The sequence below is a fragment of the Chiloscyllium plagiosum genome, chromosome 51, assembly GCF_004010195.1.
Source record: "Chiloscyllium plagiosum isolate BGI_BamShark_2017 chromosome 51, ASM401019v2, whole genome shotgun sequence".
Lineage (NCBI taxonomy): Eukaryota > Metazoa > Chordata > Chondrichthyes > Orectolobiformes > Hemiscylliidae > Chiloscyllium > Chiloscyllium plagiosum.
In genome coordinates, this window is record NC_057760.1 from 550246 (window position 1) to 573012 (window position 22767).

General features: G+C 45.5%; 1 protein-coding gene across 1 annotated transcript in view; it reads right to left on the reverse strand.

Moving 5' to 3' along the window:
• The window catches only part of LOC122544746 (phosphatidylinositol 4-phosphate 5-kinase type-1 alpha-like), a 32924-nt gene that overhangs the window by 8234 nt on the left and 1923 nt on the right, over window positions 1–22767 (reverse strand). The window contains exons 2-8 of the mRNA XM_043684068.1: window positions 22495–22536; window positions 12412–12443; window positions 9500–9586; window positions 8791–8921; window positions 5376–5493; window positions 3494–3646; window positions 2048–2347 (exon numbers count right to left, since the gene is read on the reverse strand). Of these exons, the coding sequence (XP_043540003.1) occupies window positions 2048–2347; window positions 3494–3646; window positions 5376–5493; window positions 8791–8921; window positions 9500–9586 (789 nt within the window). The 5' untranslated portion in view covers window positions 12412–12443; window positions 22495–22536. The remainder of the gene's footprint in view (window positions 1–2047; window positions 2348–3493; window positions 3647–5375; window positions 5494–8790; window positions 8922–9499; window positions 9587–12411; window positions 12444–22494; window positions 22537–22767) is intronic.

The window sequence follows — 22767 nt, forward strand, 5'->3', positions numbered from 1 at the left end:
GAGAGAGAGAGAGGGAGAGAGAGAGAAACAGAGACAGGGAACGGATTCACCAGATGGGACTGTCAAAACGATAAATATTCTGGAGACGACAGGGGTAAAAGCAAGACCAAAGTCACCCAGTGCAAACCGCACACCATCTCAACTTGGAAATAATGTTACCATCCCTTCAATGTTGCTGAATCAAAATCCTATAACTTAATAAAGACATGAGGGGCAATTGTTTTGCACAGAAAGTGGTTTGAATGAACTGCCAGAGGATGTGTTTCCGCGCTGTATGATTCTCCCTCTGTAATAGCACTGTGGGTGTCCCTGCATAGAATGGACTGCAGCGGTTCAAGGCAGCAGCTTACTGCCAGGGGTGGGCAATGAACATCAGGAACACCTATGTCCCATGTGGAAAACTTTCAAGACGGAGGGTCAACACGCCAAGTCAATGGCTCAACTGAGGAGTCAGAAGGAAGTTTTGCGATCGAAAGAATCTTGTCTTTTTCCCCCCACCTTCTGACCACTTGACAGGTTACTAAAGGACAGGGCAGGGGAGGCAATGGACATCCACTGTGATCTTACTGAACAGCTGAGCATGTGCTTATCTTATTCCCGACACTTTCTCCACAACAAGCAGATACAGCAAGGACCGGAGTCAAGGACGGCTCCTTTTCAATTTACTTCATTGCTTACAAATTAATCAGCACCAGAATAGAGAAAAGTAATGTCCACTGTGCAGCACGAAGCCACAACGACAGGAAGGTAAGCGTGTCCAATTCCCGATCGGAGCTCAATCTCAGCGGTCCATTGGAACAGAATCATGGAATATCCACCACGTGGAAGCAGGCCATTTTCCCATCGAAACCACACCAACCCTCCAAAGGACACTGCATCCAAACCCTGCATTTCCTATCGCTGACTCACCTAGCCTGCACATCCCTGGATACGATGGGGGAATTTAGCACACCAATCCACCCGAACTTGTACATCCTTGGACTGTGGGAGTAAACCGGAGCACCCAAAAGAAACCCGCACAGACCGTTGCCAGAGGCTGGAATCGAACCTGGGTCTCTGGCGCTGTGAGGTAGCGGTGCTAACCATTGAGCCACCATGCCACTCATCCTTTTAAAGGGTAGAAGGTGGTATATTAGTGGAAGATGCTGTCAAGGGAGACTTGGCGAGTGGCTGCAGGGCATCCTGTGGATGGTACACACTGCTGCCACCGTGTGTTAAAGGTGAAGGGAACATGATGATGATCAGGGTGGCAATTAAGCAGACTGGTGTCTCACATCTTGAGCCTCTGGAGTTGCACTCATTCCAGCTTCAACCGCCAGTAATTTAGCATGAAACAGCATTTTCTTTGGGGGAAAGAAAATAACACAAGCTGCCATGCGGCTCAGTTGAGCTGAAGCAGCAGACTCAGGCCTGACATTGCAAGTTTGGAAATCCATGAATGAGCAAACGTCAATTGTGTGATGGTGTTGGATCTCGTGACCTCTGGCGTCAAATTCTACTCCGCTGAGGAAAGAGACAGAGGCTAGGTGGTGGTGGTCACAAGATTGGAGAAGTTCCTTGGAGAGAGAGTTCAGAGGGGGGCTCGATGCGCATGCTCCACATCAGGACAGGCTGGATAGGGACAGTTGCAATGGTTTCGAACTGGGCTTTGGTGAGGCTAGCGATTAAAACAAAACTGGCAAAACAAACAACGCTGATGTTGAGGAGAAACTTGAACAGTCAGGACATGGGGGAATGCACGAGGGAGCATTTGCAAGGAAGAACATGCAGGGTTATGGGGGTGGGGGGGGGTAGATGGTGGTGGTGAACAGCACAAGGTGAATCGCAGCGCAGACATAAGAGGAACAGCCTCCCCCCGTTCTGTAAAAGCTCCATGACTCAATGTAATAGTGCAGCAACCGAAAGCACAGCTGAGGCATCCGGTGGTGTGGGGGCACTGACATCGTTAAAAAGGAAGGCGGCAAGGGACGGACAGGGAAGCCCAACACCCGATGTGCAGCCTGTGCGGAGCCCTTTGCCGCAGCAAACGAAGGGTGATGGTACTAACCAAACAGTCTCTCTGAATCGTTTTATACAAGGCACTGTACATGTCGGTATCCAGGAAGAGGCCATCCGGGATATCCTGCATGAAGTCAAGGTCTTTGAAGGTGGGTCGTGGCTTCTCGCGCTCTTTCTGTGAAGCCCTGCGCTTGTACGTTGACCCTTTCAGGTCGTATTTCAGGTGCATTTTCAATGCCCGGGGCAGCAGGTTGTTCATGACCACCAGTCGGATGTTGTTGCCCCCTGACTGGATGCAGTAGAGCCCGAAGAACTTGGGCAGCAGCGTGCGAGGGTTCTGGTTCAAGTTCTGTCAGGAGAGAGAGAGAGAGACAGCAAGAGATCTTTCTGTTTTTAAAAAAAAACTCGCATCTAAATGACACCTCAAAGCACTTTACAACAATATGCATCTATTTTTATAAAACATCCCAAGGAGTGATTATTGGACAGAATTTGATGTGATCACGTAAGGAGACGTCAGGACAGGTGACAAGTCAATTTTAAGAAGTGTCTTAAAGTGGGAGGGGGAGATCAGAGAGGGGAAGAAATAGAATGCGTCTTTTTCCAATTCTCAGTGCAACACAAGTGCAATTTTTTTTCCTACTCAATAGACCAGTCCTCTTCAAGGTGGAAACAGGATTTTAAACCTTTCCCCAGTATTCTTGATCACAACGATAGCATGCACATATACCTATCCTTAATTAACAAAACGTTCGTGAATTCAATGTGATCGACATCAATCAACCAGCATTCCAGTGATGGACCTCATGGTCGAACAGCTATTTAAAGTATCTTCCAGTTAAAAGTGTATCCCGGGATGATCCCTATACACAGATTCAGCCCATCAGGAATACAGGGGTATAAACAGCCTGATACATCTTAGTTGGCTTTGTAGTCTATGTGAAGAATCCAAGATGAGAGAGGATGGAGAGATCGTAGAATCCTCTCAGTGTGGAAGCAGGCCAATCAGCCCATCCAGTCTGCACCAATGCGCTGAAGAGCATCGCATCCAAACTAACTTCCCCCTTTCCTATCACTGTAACCCTACATTCCCCATGGTGAACCCCCTAACCTGAAGAGCCCTGAACACTATGGGGCAATTTAGCATGGCCAATCCACTCTAACCAGCACATCTTTGGACTGTGGGAGCACTTGGAGGAAGCCCACACAGATACGGGGGGTGTCAACGTGCGAACTACACAGTAAGAGGGTGGAATCAAAGCCGGGTCCCTGGCGCTGAGAGGCGACAGCGCTAAGCACTGAGCCACCGTGCCGCCCTAATTTTTATTTCTTGATGCAGCCATGGAAGTTGGGCATCGCTGGCTAGGTGGGCATCTGTGGCCCATTGCCTTCTAAAGAATAGTGGTGAGTCCACTTGGTATAGTTAGGGGACAGAGCTCCAGCAGCTGCTAAATAGGCCTAACAGAAGGGAGAAAACATTTCAAACAGAACTCACCATGTAATATCCAGGTAACAGCTTCTGTAAAAACTCCGCCTCCTTGTGCTGAACCGTTTTGATGATAAATTCATCATCAGCAGATACGTAGAAGACAGAGCCACTAGCACCGGGGTTAGACAACTCAATCAGTTGTTCGTTACATAGAGAATACTGTTTTGTTTTGGGGGGTGGGGGGTTTTGAAGGGTTGGAGAGGAGAGAAAGAAAAGCGTCAATTTATAGAGTGTCTGTTCGTAACTCAAAACCAGTGCCCAAAGCTCTATGTCCACGCACAGCCGCTCCACGACATTTCGCCAACATTAAACTTCAAACAGATTGAAAGTTCCAGGGGAAGCACAGCCACAGTCATAATCAGTCTGTAAACTTCTCTGCAACTCGGCATTTCCGGTAACCATTTAGTAGCCTGCAAGTTACAATTTTTAACACGGCACTGCACCTGTACAGAGACCCAGGCTGTTTAGCAGTCACCAGGAGAGCAGATTCACAAAGAGGTTTGCAGACTTAAAGCGTTGCACAGGTTTCCCGTATTCCTACCAGATTAAAACGTAAGGAAATATTATGGCCCTGTTACCTGTTGTTTGTTGGAACATTGTTTGGCACAAATCAGTCAGGTGTGACTCTCACCTGTCATGCATGGACTACAGTGCTCACCCAGCCATGATGTTGCTCAAAACCGCAGTCTTATTAGATTAGATTACCTACAGTGTGGAAACAGGCCCTTCGGCCCAACCAGTCCACCCCGCCTCTGACTAATGCGCCTAACACTATGGGCAATTTAACATGGCCGATTCACCTGACCTGCATATCATTGTGACTGTGGGAGGAAACCGGAGCGAACCCACACAGACACGGGGAGAATTGTGCAAGCTCCACACAGAGAGTCACCAGAGGATGGAATTGAACCTGGGACCCTGGCGCTGTGAGGCAGCAGTGCTAACCACTGAGCCACTTTTTCCACCTTATATTGACAGATCTTGTCTAAACTAAAGTCTGAGCAGGATAGTCACATTCTTTGATTTGATTTATTACGGTCACATGTACCTCGATACAGTGAAATGTTTTGTTTTGCATGCAGTACAGGCAGATCATATCATACAAAGTGCTTTAGGATAATAGAACAGGGCGAGGCATGAATACATCATTACGATTGGAGAAAAGGTGCACGAAGAGCAAGATCAACATTAAGTTTAAAATTTGAGAGGTCTGTGCAGAAGTCTAATAACAGTGGAGAAGAAGTTTTCTTGAATCTGTTAGCGTGTGTTTCAGCTTTTGTATCTCCTGCCCAATGGAAGACATGCGGGATGGGAGGGGTCTTTGATTACGCTGGCTGCCTTCCCAAGGCAGAAGTATAGATGGACTCAATGGATTGAAGGTTGGCTTGTTGTCATGGACTAATGCATCCCAGCTCCCTTAGTCAGTCCTTACACCCCTTCTCCTGTGGCTCACAAGGACCTACAACTGTTGTTGCCTGTATCGTATTCCCACCAGATTTGTTTTCTCATCCCTGGTTAACTGCCTTAAGCTGAGGAACATCGTCAGAACTTCAGACCGCACCATCATAGCTGTGTCAAGGCACAACTCCAACAATGCCTCTGGAGCTCTCACCTACCCACTACACTTTCCAGCCTCAGGATTTGAAAATCCCAAAGCACTCCTGACTGACCAACACAGCCCTCTACCCCATGCCACTCAAAACACTCATCCAAAACGCTGCTGCCTGTATTCTTGCCCTATCTCATTGCCAATCTCCCAAGCCCCTCACAAACGTGAAGCTGTCTCTTCAAATAGAGAATATTCTTCACCCTATGACCAGCCAATGAACTCTTCAATGACAACCACGCCCCCCCTCCATTACTTTGGAGACTAACCACCGACACTTACCAGATAGTCATCAGGGCGAATTCCAAACAGCTCCCGGAAATATCGGAATGCCACAGGCGCATAGTTTTTGAACCTGAAATCGGCGTAGTGATGGGCTGGTGTCAAGTTGCTTCCTTCGCTGAAGATCCAAAACAACAAGGCAAAGTTTAATTTTCCAAACATAGACTGGGACTGTCCTAGTGTGAAGGGCTTGAATGGGGAAGAATTTGTTGTGTGTGTACACAAAAACACTCTTATTGAATATGTGGAAGTACCTGCGAGAGAAGGAGCAATGCTTGATCTTTTGTTGGGAAATAAGGCAGGCCATAAGTGAGGTGTCAGTGTGGGAGCACTTTTCGGGCCAGTGACCATAATTCTATTAGTTTTAAAAGAGTTTTGGAAAGGTTATAGAACTAAGCAAATTTCTAAATTGGAGTATGGCCAATTTTGTCGGTATTAGACAGAAGCTTTCAAAAGTTGATTGGGTGAGGCGATTTATCAGTATAGGAATGGTTGGCAAGTGGGCGGCCTTTAAAGAACAAGATAACAAGAGTTCAGAGATTGTTAGTGTGAAGGGAAAGGCTGGTAGGTGTCGGGAATGCTGGATGACTAGAGAAATTGAGGGTCTGGAAAAGGATGCATATGTCAGGTTTAGACAATTGGGATCGAGTGAATCCCGAGAAGAGTCTTAAGGCAGTAAGAGTATATTTTAAAGGGAAATTAGGAGGGCAAAAAAGATGACGTGAGATAGGGTTAGCAAGAATCCAAAGGGATTCGATAAATACATTAAGGGCAAAAGAGTAACTAGGGAGAGAATAGGGCCCCTTAAAGGCCAACATGGAACGCAGGAACTGGGTGAGATCCTGAATGAATATATTGCGTCAGTACTTACTGTAGAGAAAGACATGGAGAACTATGGAACTTCAGGAAATAAATAGTGATAGAACCATAGAATCCCTACAATGTGGAAACAGGCCATTCGGCCCAACAAGTCCATACCATCATTCCGAAGAGCATCTCACCCAGACGCATTCCCCCACCTTATTGCCCATAACTAACGTACCCAACCTACACACCCCTGAACATTATGGGCAATTTAATATGGCCAACTCACCTAACCTACACATCTTTGGACTGTGGGGGGAAACCACACAGACACAAGGAGATTGCGCAAACTCCACACAAACAGTTGCCTGAGGCTGGAATCGAACCCAGGTCCCCGGCGCTGTGAGGCAGCAGTGCTAATGACTGAGCCACTGTGACGCCCCTCAGCCATAGAGGGGCCTTGAAAGGAGTTCATATTACAGAAGAGGCAGGGCTGGCGGGTCCGAAAATGCATAAAAGTAGATTAATCACTGGGACTTGATCAGGTGTTTTCCCAGAACTTTGTGGTGGAAAGCTAGGGAAAAGATTACTGGGACCCTTGCTGCGATATTTGTTTCATTGATAGCCACGGGTGAGGTGCCATGTTGGCTAATGCGATGCCACGAGTTAAAGAAGGTCGTAAGGAAAAATCAGGGAACCACAAACCAGTGAGCCTTACGTCAATACTGGGTAAGTTGTTGGAAGGGATTCTGAGGGACAGGACTTACATGCATTTGAAAAGGCACGGTCTGTTTAAGCACAGTCGGCACCACACACTCGACTCTGATTAGAGAGATTGTCGACATGGCTGTGTTTGTTTGGGAAACTCATGTCTCACTAACTTGAATTAGTATTTTTTTGAAGAACTAACGAAGAAGATTGATGAAAGCAGAGCGGTTCAACAAGGGTCCACATGGTAGAAATGGTAAGGGTTAGATCACACAGGATCTGGAGGAGCTAGCCAAGACATCCCGACCCAATCCAGTCCCACCCGCCAGCACCCGGCCCATATCTCTCCAAACCCTTCCTATTCATATACCCATCCAGATGCGTTTTAAATGTTGCAATTGTACCAGCCTCCACCACTTCCTCTGGCAGCTCATTCCACACAAGTACCACCCTCTGCGTGAAAAGGTTGCCCCATAGGTCTCTTTTATATCTTTCCCCTCTCACCCTAAACCTATGCCCTCTAGTTCTGGACTCCCCGATCTCAGGGAAAAGACTGTTTATCCTATCCATGCCCCTCATGATTTTATTAACCTCTATAAGGTCACCCCTCAGCCTCTGACGCTCCAGGGAAAACAGCCCCAACCTGTTCAGCCTCTCCCTGTAGCTCAAATCCTCCAACCCTGGTAACATCCTTGTAAAACTTTTCTGAACCCTTTCAAGTTTCACAACATCTTTCCGATAGGAAGACCAGAACTGCACGCAATATTCCAACAATGGCCTAACCAATGACCTCTACAGCCGCAACATGACTACTGTACTCAATACTCTGACCAATGAAGGAAAGCATACCAAACGCCTTCTTCACTATCCTATCTACCTGCAATGCCATTTTCAAGGAGCTATGAACCTGCACTCCAAGGTCTCTTTGTTCAGCAACACTCCCTAGGACCTTACCATTAAGTGGACAAGTCCTGCTAAGATTTGCTTTCTCAAAATGCAGCACCTTGCATTTATCTGAATTAAACTCCATCTGCTTCTTCTCGGCCCATTGGCCCAATTGATTAAGATCCTGTTGTAATCTGAGGTAACCCTCTTCGCTGTCCACTACACCTCCAATTTTGATGTAATCTGCAAACTTACTAGCCGTACCTCTTATGCTCGCATCCAATTCATTTATATAAATGACAAAAAGTAGAGGACCCAGCACGGATCCTTGTGGCACTCCACTAGTCACAAGCCTCCAGTCTGAAAAACAACCCTCCACCACAGGCCAGACACGCTCAAAACATTTCAAGAAAGTGGCCCTAACTTTGCTAGTTGTTTTCAGCAGGTGTAACGCAGATATTCCAGGAGTGATGCAGCTGACCAACCCATTTAGCTTTAAACAAAACAGAATTTATTTACAAGATTACGGAATGGCACACAAAAGAAAACAGAATACAGGATAACAACCTATCTGAAAATCCAACAGATCATCCCAACTTAATAATGCTGTTCCAAATACTTGAGACAATGCCCATAAACACCCCTTGGCACAAAAGGTAAAAATCAAACACGGGGTCTTACAGGAGAGAAGTCAGAGAGAGATCAGCATGGATCTGTTTCTTTGGGTCCAGCAGTCTTTTCCACTACTGTGCTAAAACCAAACCAAACCAGAGTAAAGCTGAGCTGAGAGAACTGGCCACTCCCATTTCACAGTACAAGATTTTTTTAAAAAAAATTAAAAGCCTTTTGCCTGAGGCAGTATGTGCTATGTTAGCTATAATCAAATTGGCCCTAAAACTCTCAACTTAGACTTCGAGTCAGTATTGTTTATGACCCCTCTGAAAACAAACAGCAAGGACACTGTAACTTGTTAAAGGAGCATCATCGTCACACTAGCCAGGTCTGTTGAATCCCTCACCTTGGGAAGAAAATGCTCTCCACCACGTAGAAGTCCTGCATGAGGACATCGCGCTCAGGCTTAGTGCTGAGACTCCCAACTGTGTGCGTGATCCCCAACTGAATGGCACCTCGGAGGGCAGAGGAGGTCGTCTGCGATGGGAAAAAAAACACACACGTACAAGATCAGAAGCAAGAAGTAGGAAATTGCACCAAGTCCGGAAATGAGAAGAAAATCGGCTCCTCAACCCAACGCGCGTTTAAACAAGGTGAGCGATTTTCTTTTTCTTCTTCCCTCTCTCGTGCTGTGATCCACTCGGGGAAAAACGCAGCAAGGTGTGTCATTGAAGTGTGCAGGATTTGCTGCAAGACATCTCTGTCCTTTCCCAGTGCTGTGATCTGCTCCCAGAGACAGTTATTCAGCCCATCATGAGCAGCCAGTTCGCCAAACTTAATCCCTTATCTGGGCACAGATGGGAAGTGGATATTGTCAATGACAAGATGGCCGACAATGATAGCCACCAAGCAGCTTCAGGTTGAGTATCACAAGTAAAGACACTAGTGTGGTATAAATGTTTGGACCATCATCTCCCTCTCTCAAACACACAAAGGCACAGCCACTTGAACAAGCTGCCAACCAGCCGCAACACACGTGGAACAGGACTGCCAACACCCACAAGCTCTGGAGGTGGGAAAGAGGCAAATATATAATCTCAGGAACAGACACCCACCTTTTTATACGTAGTCTCCCCGGTGGAGTCCACTCGCCGGTGGCCTATCTTCTTCAACTGTGTGCCATACGAAGAGGCTGCTGCCATCTGCCAACAAGAAAGCCAATCAAGTTGAAGGCAATGCTGTCAGCCCAATGCAAGTCATTTATGTTGCACCCCAGAAAGTAAGTTTTCACAACTGAAGCCTTCAGTGGTTACACCCTCTGAAATTCTCTCTCTTGTGGATGTAGGTTTGCTCACTGCGCTGGAAGGTTCATTTCCAGACGTTTCATCACCCTACGAGGTAACAACTTCAGTGGGCCTCCGGGCAAAGCACTGTTGGTAGTTCCTGCTTTCTATTTATAGATAAACAGATTTATATAACTAGAAAGCAGGAATTTTCATCAGTAGTGCTTCACCTGGAAGCCCACTGAAGATGTTATCTAGTAGGGTGACAAAATGTCTGGAAATGAACCTTCCAGCTCAGTGAGCAAACCTACATCCAGAATCTCAACCTGAGCTACAAATCTTCTCAAATCTTCGTTCTCTTGTGTTATAGACCGGAACAACCCCCCCCCACCCCAAAATATAAGATAGTCTAGAGCGTAATGTTTTCTTATTTCATAGGCAAGTGCCATGTGTTGTTTTCCGAATGCAATTCGATTGGTCAAACTACCAGACTTGTAGCAAAACACTCTTTACTCATCAACCATAGTTAAAATACAAAAGAATGAACAATTTGGAAAACTTAACAGAATAATAGATTATTTTACTATGAAACAGTAACTGTTCCAATAATAGTAACATGCCACAAACACACCCTTGGCAAAGGCAAATTCAGTAAAATAGATTGGCTCACAGGTGATTCTCCAGTCCAAGAGGAAGAAAACATCAAGAGAAAACTGAGTGAGAGACAGCAGCAGGGAGAGATATCCTGCAACCTCCAAACCTAGCAACTGCTACTGAAAATCTACAACTAAAAATCCTGGCTTGACCACACACACACAGGCTGCTTCTATTGTTCCAACTTTAAAAAAAAACCCCAAGGCCTCAAAAGCTGTTTACTTCATTGGCTTGGAGTAGACTGATCCACATCTCCGTCTCAACCTTTCTTAGTTTTAAAAACCCAAAACAAAATATACCTCTTAAAGCCACAGTATCATCACTCTCGCTGACTCATTAAAATCTCTCCTACGCGTCACTGAAGATAAAATGAAAGGCATTGTATAATGATGCTGTGCTCAACTCTGAAACCATCCCCTCCCACACCCAGTCAGGAACTCTACTCCACCACGGGTTAGTCAATTGCTGGGAGCTCAGTTACGGCTACTTCCCGAATACTGGGGAGGGATTTAATGCTGGGGATAAAAAGGTTGAGAAACTCCAATCACTACCAGAAGGCTAAAGAGGTTGGGGCTATTTTCCCTGAGTGTCGGAGGCTAAGGGGTGACCTTATGGAAGTTTATACAATCATGGGGGTGGATTGCATAGATTGGGTAAGTAATGAAAGCCTTTTCCCCAGGGTTGGGGAGTCCAAAGCTAGAGGGCATAGGTTGAAGGTGAGAGGGGAAAGATTTAGAAGGGACCGAAGGGGCAACTTTTTTATGCAGAGTGGTGTGTGTATGGAATGACCTGCCAGAGGAAGTGGTGGAGGCTCGTACAATTGCAGCATTTAAAAGGCATCTGGATGGGGACATGAATAGGAAGGGTTTAGAGGGATATGGGCACAATGCTGGCAAATGGAACTAGATTAGGTTAGAATATCTGGTCAGCATGGACGAGTTGGACCAAACGGTGTTTCTGTGCTGTACATCTCTACGACTCTATAACACTTGAGTGATGCCCTGGACCAGTTTTGCACAGCTCAGGCTAATGCTCCAAGTCCAAATCAACACACAGGTTCAAATCCCACCAGGAACTCATTTATTCAATAGATTTTGCATTAACAGTTGGATCCACACCCCATGAATAAAGTGTCATGTACATTAATAATAGGCAGGGGTACAAGGTTGAAGTCTCTCAGTTGAATAGGTGCATCCCAAGGAAGAATGAGAAACTGACATATTCAGGGCAGAGAAATGACCATTAGAAGTGGATAACATCAATATCAAGATGGCCAACTACAATAGACACTACTCCTACTCCCAGCTCCATTCCCTACCAGACTAAGCTAAGTTCGCTTTTAAAACTACCAAAAATGCAACTCTTGTTTTGCCCATCCATTATGTCAAATGAATAAATGCTTGCAACTTTACTTCCTGTCAACTTCTCTGACACGTCATATTGTGAATTCTGACATCTACATTTCCATGTAAACATGTCATGTAACGATTACAGCCTCCCAGCACCACGAGGATACAAGAGTTCTCAGCCTCAAACAACTGCATTCCGGCCAACTCCGGAAACTGCCAAACGCTTGCTACCACCTTGCTTTGGGGCACCTCTTGCCAACGCTCCTGAAGATTACGACAGTGCCTTTGAACGCATCACCAAACCGGAAAGGGTATACCAGATGATGCTGCTTTTCTTCTCGCACCCCCGCGCCAGCCTTGCTCCCTGCTCACCACTGGGTCTATCACTGCACTCAGGGAACGAGAAAGCCAGTGAGGTGGCAGCTCAGGACTCTTTCCGAACACTCCTCCGGCTGACGTGAATGGTTCTGTAATTTAATTCAGTGGTACAGGGCTAAGCACAAGTCCCATGGTGTCTCTGGCTGTGATCGCCAAAGGTAACGTGTGACCACACGAGCTGCTTGTTATGGCAGTAAATGCTTCCCACAGCCAGCATTCACATCGCAGGAGAGAATTATGGTTAATTAAAGATTATAAGCTTTATGCAAAGTTCATCTTCAATGTAGACTTTTCTAGCAGAAACAAAGTAATAAATACATTTATATAACTGCATCCAACAGGGTGCATTTATCACTCACGTACCTCTGAAGATGGCACTCTCCTGTAAGTCAGCCCTACAAAGGAGAAAAATAAAGTAAATTGTCAGTACATATCAGTTGGCAGAACACAGAGAAGTGGTATGTGAATCACGGACCCTGAATTTGAGGCTCCCCTCTTTCCTGCCGATGACGTTAAGCACCAGACAAGGATAATGTCTTCAGAATGTACCCTGCAGCTACAACAGCAGGACAGAAGTTGGCAATTCTGTAAACGAGTAACTCACCTCCTGTCTTGTTACTGCCTGCCTACTTACCTACAAGAAACAGTTAGGAATGAAGGAATACCACCCTCTTGCTTGGATGAGAGCAGATCCAACAACACAAGATGTTCAACACCATCCAGGATGCAGCAGACTGCTTGATCAGCATTTGCTCCCTCCACTACCACAGACAGCAGGTGTTGTGTACCATGTACAAGATGCTCTGCTACAATGCACCAAAGCTCCTTCGACATAATTTTTCAAACCCACACTCTCGGTCACTGGAAGGGCAAGGACAGCAGATGCACAGGAACCACATCCAAACCTCACACCATTCTGACTTGAAACAGTAGTAAGAAGCCAGTGTTCCAAAACGCAGGAACTCCCTGCCAGCGCACCACAGGCATCCCCATACGACATGGACTGCAGAATTCAAGAAGGCAGCTCACTACCATGTTCTCCAGAGCAATTTACTAGTGAAATACACAGTGGCTTAGCAAGCAATGACCACATTCTACTAACAAATAAAAAAAAAAGGTTCCCTGACAAGAGATTAGGGCTCATAAGCATGAGTTGGAATGCCACGGTGTGCCTGTTCAGGACATTAGTTAGGACATCTTCGAAACACTGCACTCAGATCTGCTCTCCCTGCTATAAGGAGGATGTTGGTAAGCTTGAAAGGATGAAGAAAAGATTCACAAGGATGCTATAGGGAAAGGCTGAATAAGCCGGGATTATTTTTCCTGGAGTGTTGGAGCCTGAGGGATGACCTTAAAGAGATTTTTAAAATCATGAGGGGTATGGATAGGGTGAACAGACAAGTTAGGTTTTCCCCAAGACAGGAGAATCCAAAGCTAGAGGCCATAGATTAACGGTGAGAGGGGAAATATTTAGAAGGGATCAGAGAGGCAACGTTTTCACGCAAAGGGTGGTGGGTGCATGGAAAGAGCTGCCAAAGGAAGTGGAGGAGGCTGGTACAATCACAACATTTAGAAGACATCTGTTTGGGTTCATGAATAGGAAGGGTTGAGAGAGATATGTGCCTAGATTAACGTGCCTAGACTAGATTAATTTAGTATATATGGTAGGCATGGACGAGTTAGACTGAAGGGTCTGTTTCCACGTTGTACATCTCTATGACTTTACGATAACCAAACATGCTCATGCACACACAGTCAGCCAGCCACTGCTCTGGGAGCGATTCATCCTCCAGCTTCTCATCAATGCCCACAAAACCTCGAAAGGCACTTGGCAGTGTAAACAACAACTGCCCTGGTGGCTGAGATGCCCGAAGCACCTCCTGGCATCTGGGGGGAGCAATTTTCACCAGAGCCAGGAAGGTGATAGATACCAGTGGTCCCCTGGTGCCACGTGGTCCCTCTCTCACCCTGCACTTTCTCTATTCTAGCCTTATGCCAGCCAAACATCATTCTTGTTAACAAGATTCATCAGAAAAGAACTGAACTGACGCGTTAAGGAATAAATGAATCCACGATAAAGAAAAAAGTTTTTAAGAAAGGTTGTTGTGGGCAATGAGTGGGTGGGAAATTGATGGAATCTTCTCGGTGTGAAATGAAAAGACTTCAGAATCAACAATGCCAGACTCCGCGCTATAAAAAGCATGTGTATAGCAGCCACTTCCTGTCAATGTCACACTTATTTCCTCCCACCCTCCACAACCGTCCCTCAAAAACGTCAGTCTCATCTCACTGACAGCAAACAATTCCATTCACACGTTAAAGCAATTACGTTGAAACAAAATCACCACAAGGTATTCTCCAGCTCCAGTCACTAACAATCAACATTTCTCAGGAAGGCACACTCCCACACCCTAGACTGAAAAGGTTAAAAATGGAATATTGTCCTTCACTGTTAGAGGGATGACGTTTAAAAACAGGGAGGTTATGCTGCAGCTGTATAGGGTGCTGGTGAGGCCACATCTGGAGTACTGTGTACAGTTTCAGCCTCCTTACTTGAGAAAGGATGTACTGGCACTGGGGGGGGGGGGGGGGGGGGGGGTGCAGAGGAGGTTCAATGGGTTGATTCTGGAGTTAAGAGGGTTGCCTTATGAGGAGAGATTGAGCAGACTGAGACTATACTCATTGGACTTTAGAAGCATAAGAGGGGGAATCTTATAGAAACATAAAATTATGAAGGGAATACATAAGCTGGAAGCAAGGAGGTTGTTTCCACTGGCGGGTGAAACTGGAACTATCGGGCATAGCCTCAAAATAACGGGGAGCAGATTTAGGACTGAGTTGAGGAGGAACTTCTGCACCCAAAAGGCTGTGAATCTGGGAAATTCCCTGCCCAGTGAAGCAGTTGAGGCTACCTTGTTGAATGTTTTTAAGGCAAAGACAGATTAGATTTTTGAGCAGTAAAGGAAGTCAGGGTTATGATGAGCAGACGCGTTGAGTGGAGTTGAGTACATGAAAAGATCAGCCATGATCTTACTGAAATGGCAGAACAGTGTCAATGGGCCAGATACTTCTGCTTATGTTGTAGGATTTGCTTGCTATAAACATTTCTCAGGAAGCCACATTCCTGCACCCTAGACTGAAAAGATTGCAGAATTTACTTATTATGTGTTTTATAAAGTGAATTCGAGGGATGAGGGCTCATTTAGAAGCTACTCCCAAGTGCCGTGGAGGTGGTGATGCTGAGCTGTCTGAATTTGAGTTGTTGCAGTCCCACCTCAGCCCACAACAATGACAACGCTCTTGGCTGGCAAGTGTGCGAAATCGAATCCAATTTAATTCAGGATACTTGGGATTAACACACTGCATCTATTTAGAGCCTTTAATTTGCTGGGAAGAGGTTTAGGGAGCGATTTCCAGAGCTTGAGATCCAGCAGCGATCAATAGTATTTAGGCTTTCAATCTTCATTGTGCAATATTGCCTGAGCTGAGGCAAGCCTCACAATGGAACAGGGATAGTGAGAGAAGAGTCACTTCAGAAGGAGAGAAATAGTGAGGAAACAATTCAAGTTCAGAGTAGGGAGAGGGCAGAAAAAGGAGGAGATCACTGCAATCCAAATAGGGTATTAATAACAGCGTCAGACACGAGAGGAAGCTTGAATGATACATTCAATATTCCAAAGGGACTTGACAGGGCAGACGCACAGTGAAAGTTGCCTCTTCTGGGAGAATCTAGATGCAGGGATCACAGTCTAAAACTAAGGGGATGGTCCATTTTTGACAGAAAATAGGCTTTTTTTTTTGCTCATGTAAGTGGAATTCTCATTGCGAAAAGATGGTGAAAGACGAGATGGTATTATCTTTGTTTCAGGCAGAGATAGGTAGATTCTTTGTAAACTAGGTAGTGTAGGTTGTCAGGGATGCAGAATTAAGATTACAATGAGATCAGTAACAATGGTGGAGCAGACTCAATGGGTTGGAATATCGCAATTACACCTCTATCTTATATAGAGCAATACAGCGCAGAACAGGTCCTTCGGCCCTCGGTTTGCACTGACCTGTAAACTAATCTAAGCCCATCCCCCTATATTATAATCATCCACGTGCTTCTCCAAGGATTGTTTAAATGTCCCTGATGTGGCTGAATTGGCAGGCAGGGCATTCCACGCCCTTTACAGTCTCTAATAACCTGCCTCTGACATTTGTCTTAAATCTATCACCCCCTCAATTTGCAGTTATGCCCCCTTCTACAAGTCGACGTCATCCTCCTAGGAAAAAGACTTTCACTGTCCACCCTATCTAATCCTCTGATCATCTTGGATGTCTATCAAATGCCCTCTTGGTCGTCTTCTCTCCAATGAGAGCAGACCCAAATCTCTCAGCGTTTCCTCATAAAAGCTTCCCTCCAGCCAAGGCAACATCCTGGAAAATCTCCTCTGCACTTGTTCCAATGCTTCCACATCCTTCCTGTAATGGGGCGACCAGAACTGTACACAGTGTTTTGTATAGTTGCAGCATAACATTACAGCTCCAGAACTCAGTAACTCTACCAATAAAACCTAACACACCTATTGCTTTCTTAACAGCACTGTCAACCTGGGTGGCAACTTTAAGGGATCTATGTACACGGACTCCAAGATCCCTCTGCACATCCACACTACCAAGAACCTTTCCATCGACCCAGTACTCTGCCTTCCTGTTATTCTTACCAAAGTGAATCACCCCACATTTATCTGCATTGAACTCCATTTGCCACCTCTCAGCCCAATTCTGCAGTTTATCCAAGTCCTCCTGCAAGAGTCTTCCATATTGTCCACCACTCCACCGACTTTAGTGTCATCTGCAAACTTACTAACCCATCCACCCATGCCTGTGTCCAAGTCATTTATAAAAATGACAAACAGCAGTGGCCCCAAAACAGATCTTTGTTGCACACCACTAGTAAGTGAACTCCAGGCTGAATATTTTCCATTAACCACCACTTGCTGCCTTCTTACAGAAAGCCAGTTTCTAATCCAAACTGCTAAATCACCCTCAGCCCAATGCCTCTGCATTTTCTCCAATAACCTTATCAAAGGCTTTACTGAAGTCCATGTACACCACGTCAACTGCCCTACCCTCATCCACATGCTTGGTCACCTTCTCAACAAATTCAATGATGCTTGTGAGACATGACCTGCCCTTGACAAAACCATGTTGACCACCTGCAATCGAATTGTTGCTTGCTAGGTGATTATAAATCCTTCCCAAAACGTTTCCTACAACAGACGGAGGGCTCACTGGTCTATAATTACCTGGGTCATCTCTACTGCCCTGCTTGAACAACATTTGCCATCCTCCAGTCCTCTACTAAACCTGTAGACAATGACAACTCAAAGATCAAGACCAAAGGCTCCAACATCTCCTCCCGAGCTTCCCAGAGAACCCTCTGATAAATCTCATCCAGCCTAGGGGACTTGTCTACTTTCACTCCTTTTCGAACTGATAATACCTCTTCCTTACTAACCTCTATCCTTTCTAGTCTAAATATGCCATATCTCATTCTTCTCCTCTATAATATTCTCCTTTCCTTGAGTGAAAACAGATGAGAAATATTCATTTAGCACCTCTCTGATCTCTACAGGATCCACACACAGATTTCCACTTCTGTCTTTGACAGGCCCTACTCCTACCCTAGTCATCCTTTTATTTCTCACATACCTATAGAAAACTTTAGGATTCCCCCTTATCCTACATACTAAAGACTGCTCATGTCCTCGCCTTGCTCCTCATAACTCTCTCTTTAAATTCTTCCTAGCTAAACTGTAACTCTCCATAGCCTCATCTGAACCATCTCGTCTCAACTTCACATAAGCCTCCTCCTTCCGCTTAACAAGAGATACAATTTCTTTAGTAAACCACAGTTCCCTTACCTTATCACATCCTGCCTGCCTGACAGGGACATACCCAACAAGGACATGCAGTATCTGTTCCTTAAACCAGCTCCACATTTCCATTGTCTGCATCCCCTGCATTTTGCTACCCCTTTCTACGCATCCAAAGTCTTGCCTAATCGCATTATAATTGCCCTCCCCCATCTATAACTGTTACCCTGTGGCATGTACATATCCCTTTCCACCACTAAACTAAATGTAACCGAGTTATGGTCACTTCCTCCAAAGTGCTCACCTACCCGGACTCATGAACTTATCCAACATCCAATTTACAGGATTATTTTCCATCTGAGGGAGGCTAGACTGGCAAATGGCGGCAGAATACCCTAGTGAGAGGTGAAGCTCCTAGAGGGAAAAGTAGAAATCCTGCCTGGTTATTATCTCCCTCCTCAACAGCCAAAGCCAAGTATCTCAACACAGACTAGAAATGGAAGAAATCAAACCACAGTGCCAAAGCGACAACACATCTTGTGCTAGGATTTGAAGGAAACTCAAGGACAAAATTAACATGGTAATTCCACTTCACCATCGGGCTTGGGCACTGACACAGAGTTCTGACTGAAAAAATGTGAACTTGTTCAGACGAATTTGGCACATGTGCCGGCGATACTGATGACAGCCTCCCAAAACTATCCAGCTAACAGGATCTGGTAACTCTCACACGAGTTTTCGACTTTGAAACTTGTTTTTCCTGTCTTCATGGGACGAGGAAGGAAATAAATTAAAGTGGTATTGAGTTAGACTGTCAGAGGAAGCTGCGCGTGTTGCAATATTCTTATCAATCCTCCCTGGCAGGCTTGTAACTTTGCTTTGGCACTGCATCCGTGTTTTCTGGCACAGCGCATACATGATCAGGTATTACATGGCAGCCCAGATGGTATTAAGGTGACATCCAACTTTACACAGGCCCCACCAACACTGCAGCCACTAACGTACTTGGAGAGCAGACGATCTTTCTGTGCTATCAGGAGACAGCCACAGTACCCTGAACTAAATTATACTAATGGAACGCAGGCTGATGGCATCTGCTCAGACCAAATGGATTTCCCTGATTGAATTAATGGAGGCTACACAGATTAATGCCTTCATTAGCCTTCAGTCACCAAGGCCTTGCTCAGAATAGACAGCACACTGGTACTGCTCCTCCCGTGAGACAACATCACATCAGTATACCTTGCCAGACAGCCTCTGTAATTCACCTGACTACCGGGGTCGGGTCAGCAAGCAGGAGCAGACTCTTTGTTCAAAGGAGGCCTCACAGCCAGTCTCAAGTACTATTCTCGACCAAGGGGTGCAGTTGCCGCTCAATGATAATTCAAAGCAGAATCTTATACATTTCTGCTCACCCAACCCACACATGAACCCTCTACGACTAATCTGGCTTGTACAATTTTTCTTTGAGAGCCCGATGTAATTAACTCTCATGAATTTGGGCCTCATTGGTGGACAAGTGCCAGCCTTACCATCGACAATTGCCCTCAATGCGGCAAAACAGGCCGCATTCTTAAACCACAGGTTATGCATTTGAGCAGAGAAGCAGCTTATGTCCCACAGATGGCATGACCACTTTGCAAAACCGCACGGTCCTTCCTGCAAGGGTTTTACTTGCATTCGTAAGTGACAGACAGACAAAAACAGCAGTAAGGTGAAACAGCTGTTCTACTTGGGAAGAGATCAACATTCAAGCATGTCTGTGCAGCCTCAAAACACAAGGACTTAAGACAGCCCAATTAACAAGGGTGCGCCCAAACTATAATACCTGAAGCTTATAAGTCAGCATTAGACTCAGAATGGGTGTTTCCCTTCTCTTGACAGCTTCCATTAGTTTCTCACTGTGTCTATTCACCCAGCTATCACCACACCCACAACGTTTATAATCAAAACCCAAAGTTCCATAAGTATCATCACCCTACAAATCTAAGAATTTAATGACATGTTAAATGAAGCAAACAGCCAATTACCAATCACTGCAAAGCTAAGTAATGGATCAACCAATTACCTAAACTTTCCTGCCACATACTCTATCTGATCGCCCCACGAGCTGCACTGGCTCACGATCCAGTAGAAAGTTTCCACCTTCATTTTCAAATCATCAGCACTGACCTGTGGCCAAAGGTGGTGCTCCCTCAGCACTGACACACTGATAGCATAACGCTTCGCTGGTACCAACAGTCCGACAACATGAATACTGCCACTGAGAACGCAGGCCCGGATTAGACACTCAAAAGTCTCCAGAGCAGGAGCTCAGGCAAGTGACTCAGGCAAGTGAGAGTAACTCACAGCAAACCACAGGAGACTCGGTAGCATCCTGAGCAACAGGTAGCAACCAAACAGAGAAACACGTTTCATCACTTTCGGCAGGCCCTCCCCCACTTTGCAACATTGTGCAAAATTGGTAAGATCCACCCTCTCCTTTCCTTGCTCCCCAACTCCAACGACGCTCAAGACGGGAGAACTGGTTGATCGAGTCTTGAGGGGAAGAGGAGAATTACAGCAAGAATATCCACTGTTTAATCATTTACCCGAAACACTCGTGAAACAAAAGGCGTTATTTTTGGAACAGTGTAGCCAAATTAAAACCAGCTCAACTTGTATTTCTAAATTCACAGGCTGCGCCAACAGCTCTGCATAGAACAAAAATGGCAAATTTATTTTAAGCAGCTCTGCCTCGGGGACAATTCTGACATCTAATTGGGAGAGTGGTTGTCATTTTCCCCTTTGACGTAAACTTCGAAGGTTGTGCAAAAATACTCCTACTGAAAGTATAGGTGTTGCCCACCCAGATGTGTGTTGTTTCTTGATTCTGGTTTCCATATCACAAAAGAAGCACATTGCTCAGTCCTTTAAGTATAGGAGTTGGGAACTCATGTTGAGGTTATACAAGACATTGGTGAGGCCTCTTCTGGAGTACTGTGCCCAGTTCTGATCACCCTGTTACAGGAAGGATATTATTAAGCTAAGGAGGACTCAAGAGATTTACCAAGATGTTGCTAGGTCTGGAACATTGAGTTATTTAAAAAAAGCTGGATAGGCTTGGACTTTTCCCATTGGAGCACAGAAAGTTGAGCAGTGACCTTCTTGAGGTATATAAAATCACTAAGGGTATAGAAAGGGTTAATGACAGGTGTCTTTTCCCTAGGAGGGGAGGAATTTCAAGACTGGGGGCATATTTTTAAGGTGAGAGGAGAGATTTTTAAAAAGGGGGCTTTTTTTTTTTACACAGTGGGTAGTTTGTGTGGAATGAACTTCCTGAGGAAGTGCTGGATGCGAGCACAGTTAAAACGTTTAAAGACATTTGGATAAGTACATGAATAGGAAAGGTTTGGAGGGATATGGGCCAGGTGCAGGCAGGTGGGACTAGTTTAGTTTGAATTTGTGTTCGGCATGGACTGGTTGGACTGAAGGGTCTGCTTCTGTGCTCTATGACTTTGAGTTCATAAAATGATTTACGGGAGGGACCAGTGAAGTAGTTGTGAAAAGGCTGCCTACCCAGGCCAGAGAGGCTAGAACTAAGGGTTATAGCCTCAGGGTAAGCGATCAGCCATTTAGACCTTCTAAAATACATTCCTCAAACTGTCATCTAACAACATCAGAGCCCTAGAACTGATATGACGAGACAGGAGACGATATAATGAAACCAGCCTTGTGCAGGCAATAATGTTATTGAGAAAGCTTAATTTTCAGCAGGGTATTGGTATTATGACCCCCACTCTTCCTGTCATAGTTGAATCAGACTTGTGTGGACACACTCCCATTCCAGAACTCTCTGATAATACTCAGAAATATCGCAAACTGCAAGGTTGGTAACGACAGACTTCAAGAGGATACAGGATAGGCTGCTGGATCAAGCAGCTAATTGTCGCAATTTTCCGCAGTGAAGTTTATTTGGATAGAAAGGGGACCAATCTTATTAAATAATGAAAGGGGCTGCAGGTGCAATGGGACCCAAGTGCACGCGCACAAATCACCGAAGGTGGTATGGTCGGTGGACAATGCAGAACATTTGACGTCCTGGGCTTTACAAACAATGGAATGGTGTACAAAAGCAAAAAAAAAGTTACGTATGAACACTGCCAGACTGGGACCTAGATTGTAAATACCAGTTGGGCCAGTTTCTAGGCCGGAGATTCGATACAAGCCGGGAAAACAAGACCTCAACTGACTGAGAATATCGAAGATTTAGCCCAGGGGAGGAGAAAAGATAGGGTCCAATAAAATAGTGCATTAAGAGACCCACGAAGTCTCAATGGGCCAAATGGCCTTATTTCACATTATACTAGCGTCTAATTCTATCCCATATTTAGCATTCCCAGCACACTGGCCCATTTAGCATGCAACTAATCTAATGTGTAAAAACCATTAACAACACAGCGACTAACCAGCACCACACTCTTCAATGAAGCAGGTCTCACAAAGCACGCTGAGAAGGCATAGTGCTGCCAATAACTAGTGTTAACATTCTACACATTCAGCTGCTCTACACGCTACCACACAGCACCAGCACCTCATACGTTACCTCGCAATCTCGCCACGAGCTGCCCGTACCACAGCCGCAGTTCTACACCAGGAAAGACAAGCCCAGTGAAAAGAGAGAACTTGGAAGGAAGGATCGCTGCAATAAGAAAGAAGTTAGAAACCGCGCAAGACTTTGCCCCCTCCCCTCAAACCGCCCCAATGCCTACAAAACCTCATTTCCTCCCAGATCTTGTGACCCAAAGAAATTGTACTTCACTAGCACCTCTCACCACTGCAATGCTTGGCCACTGTTGCAAGGTAGGGGACACAAGGC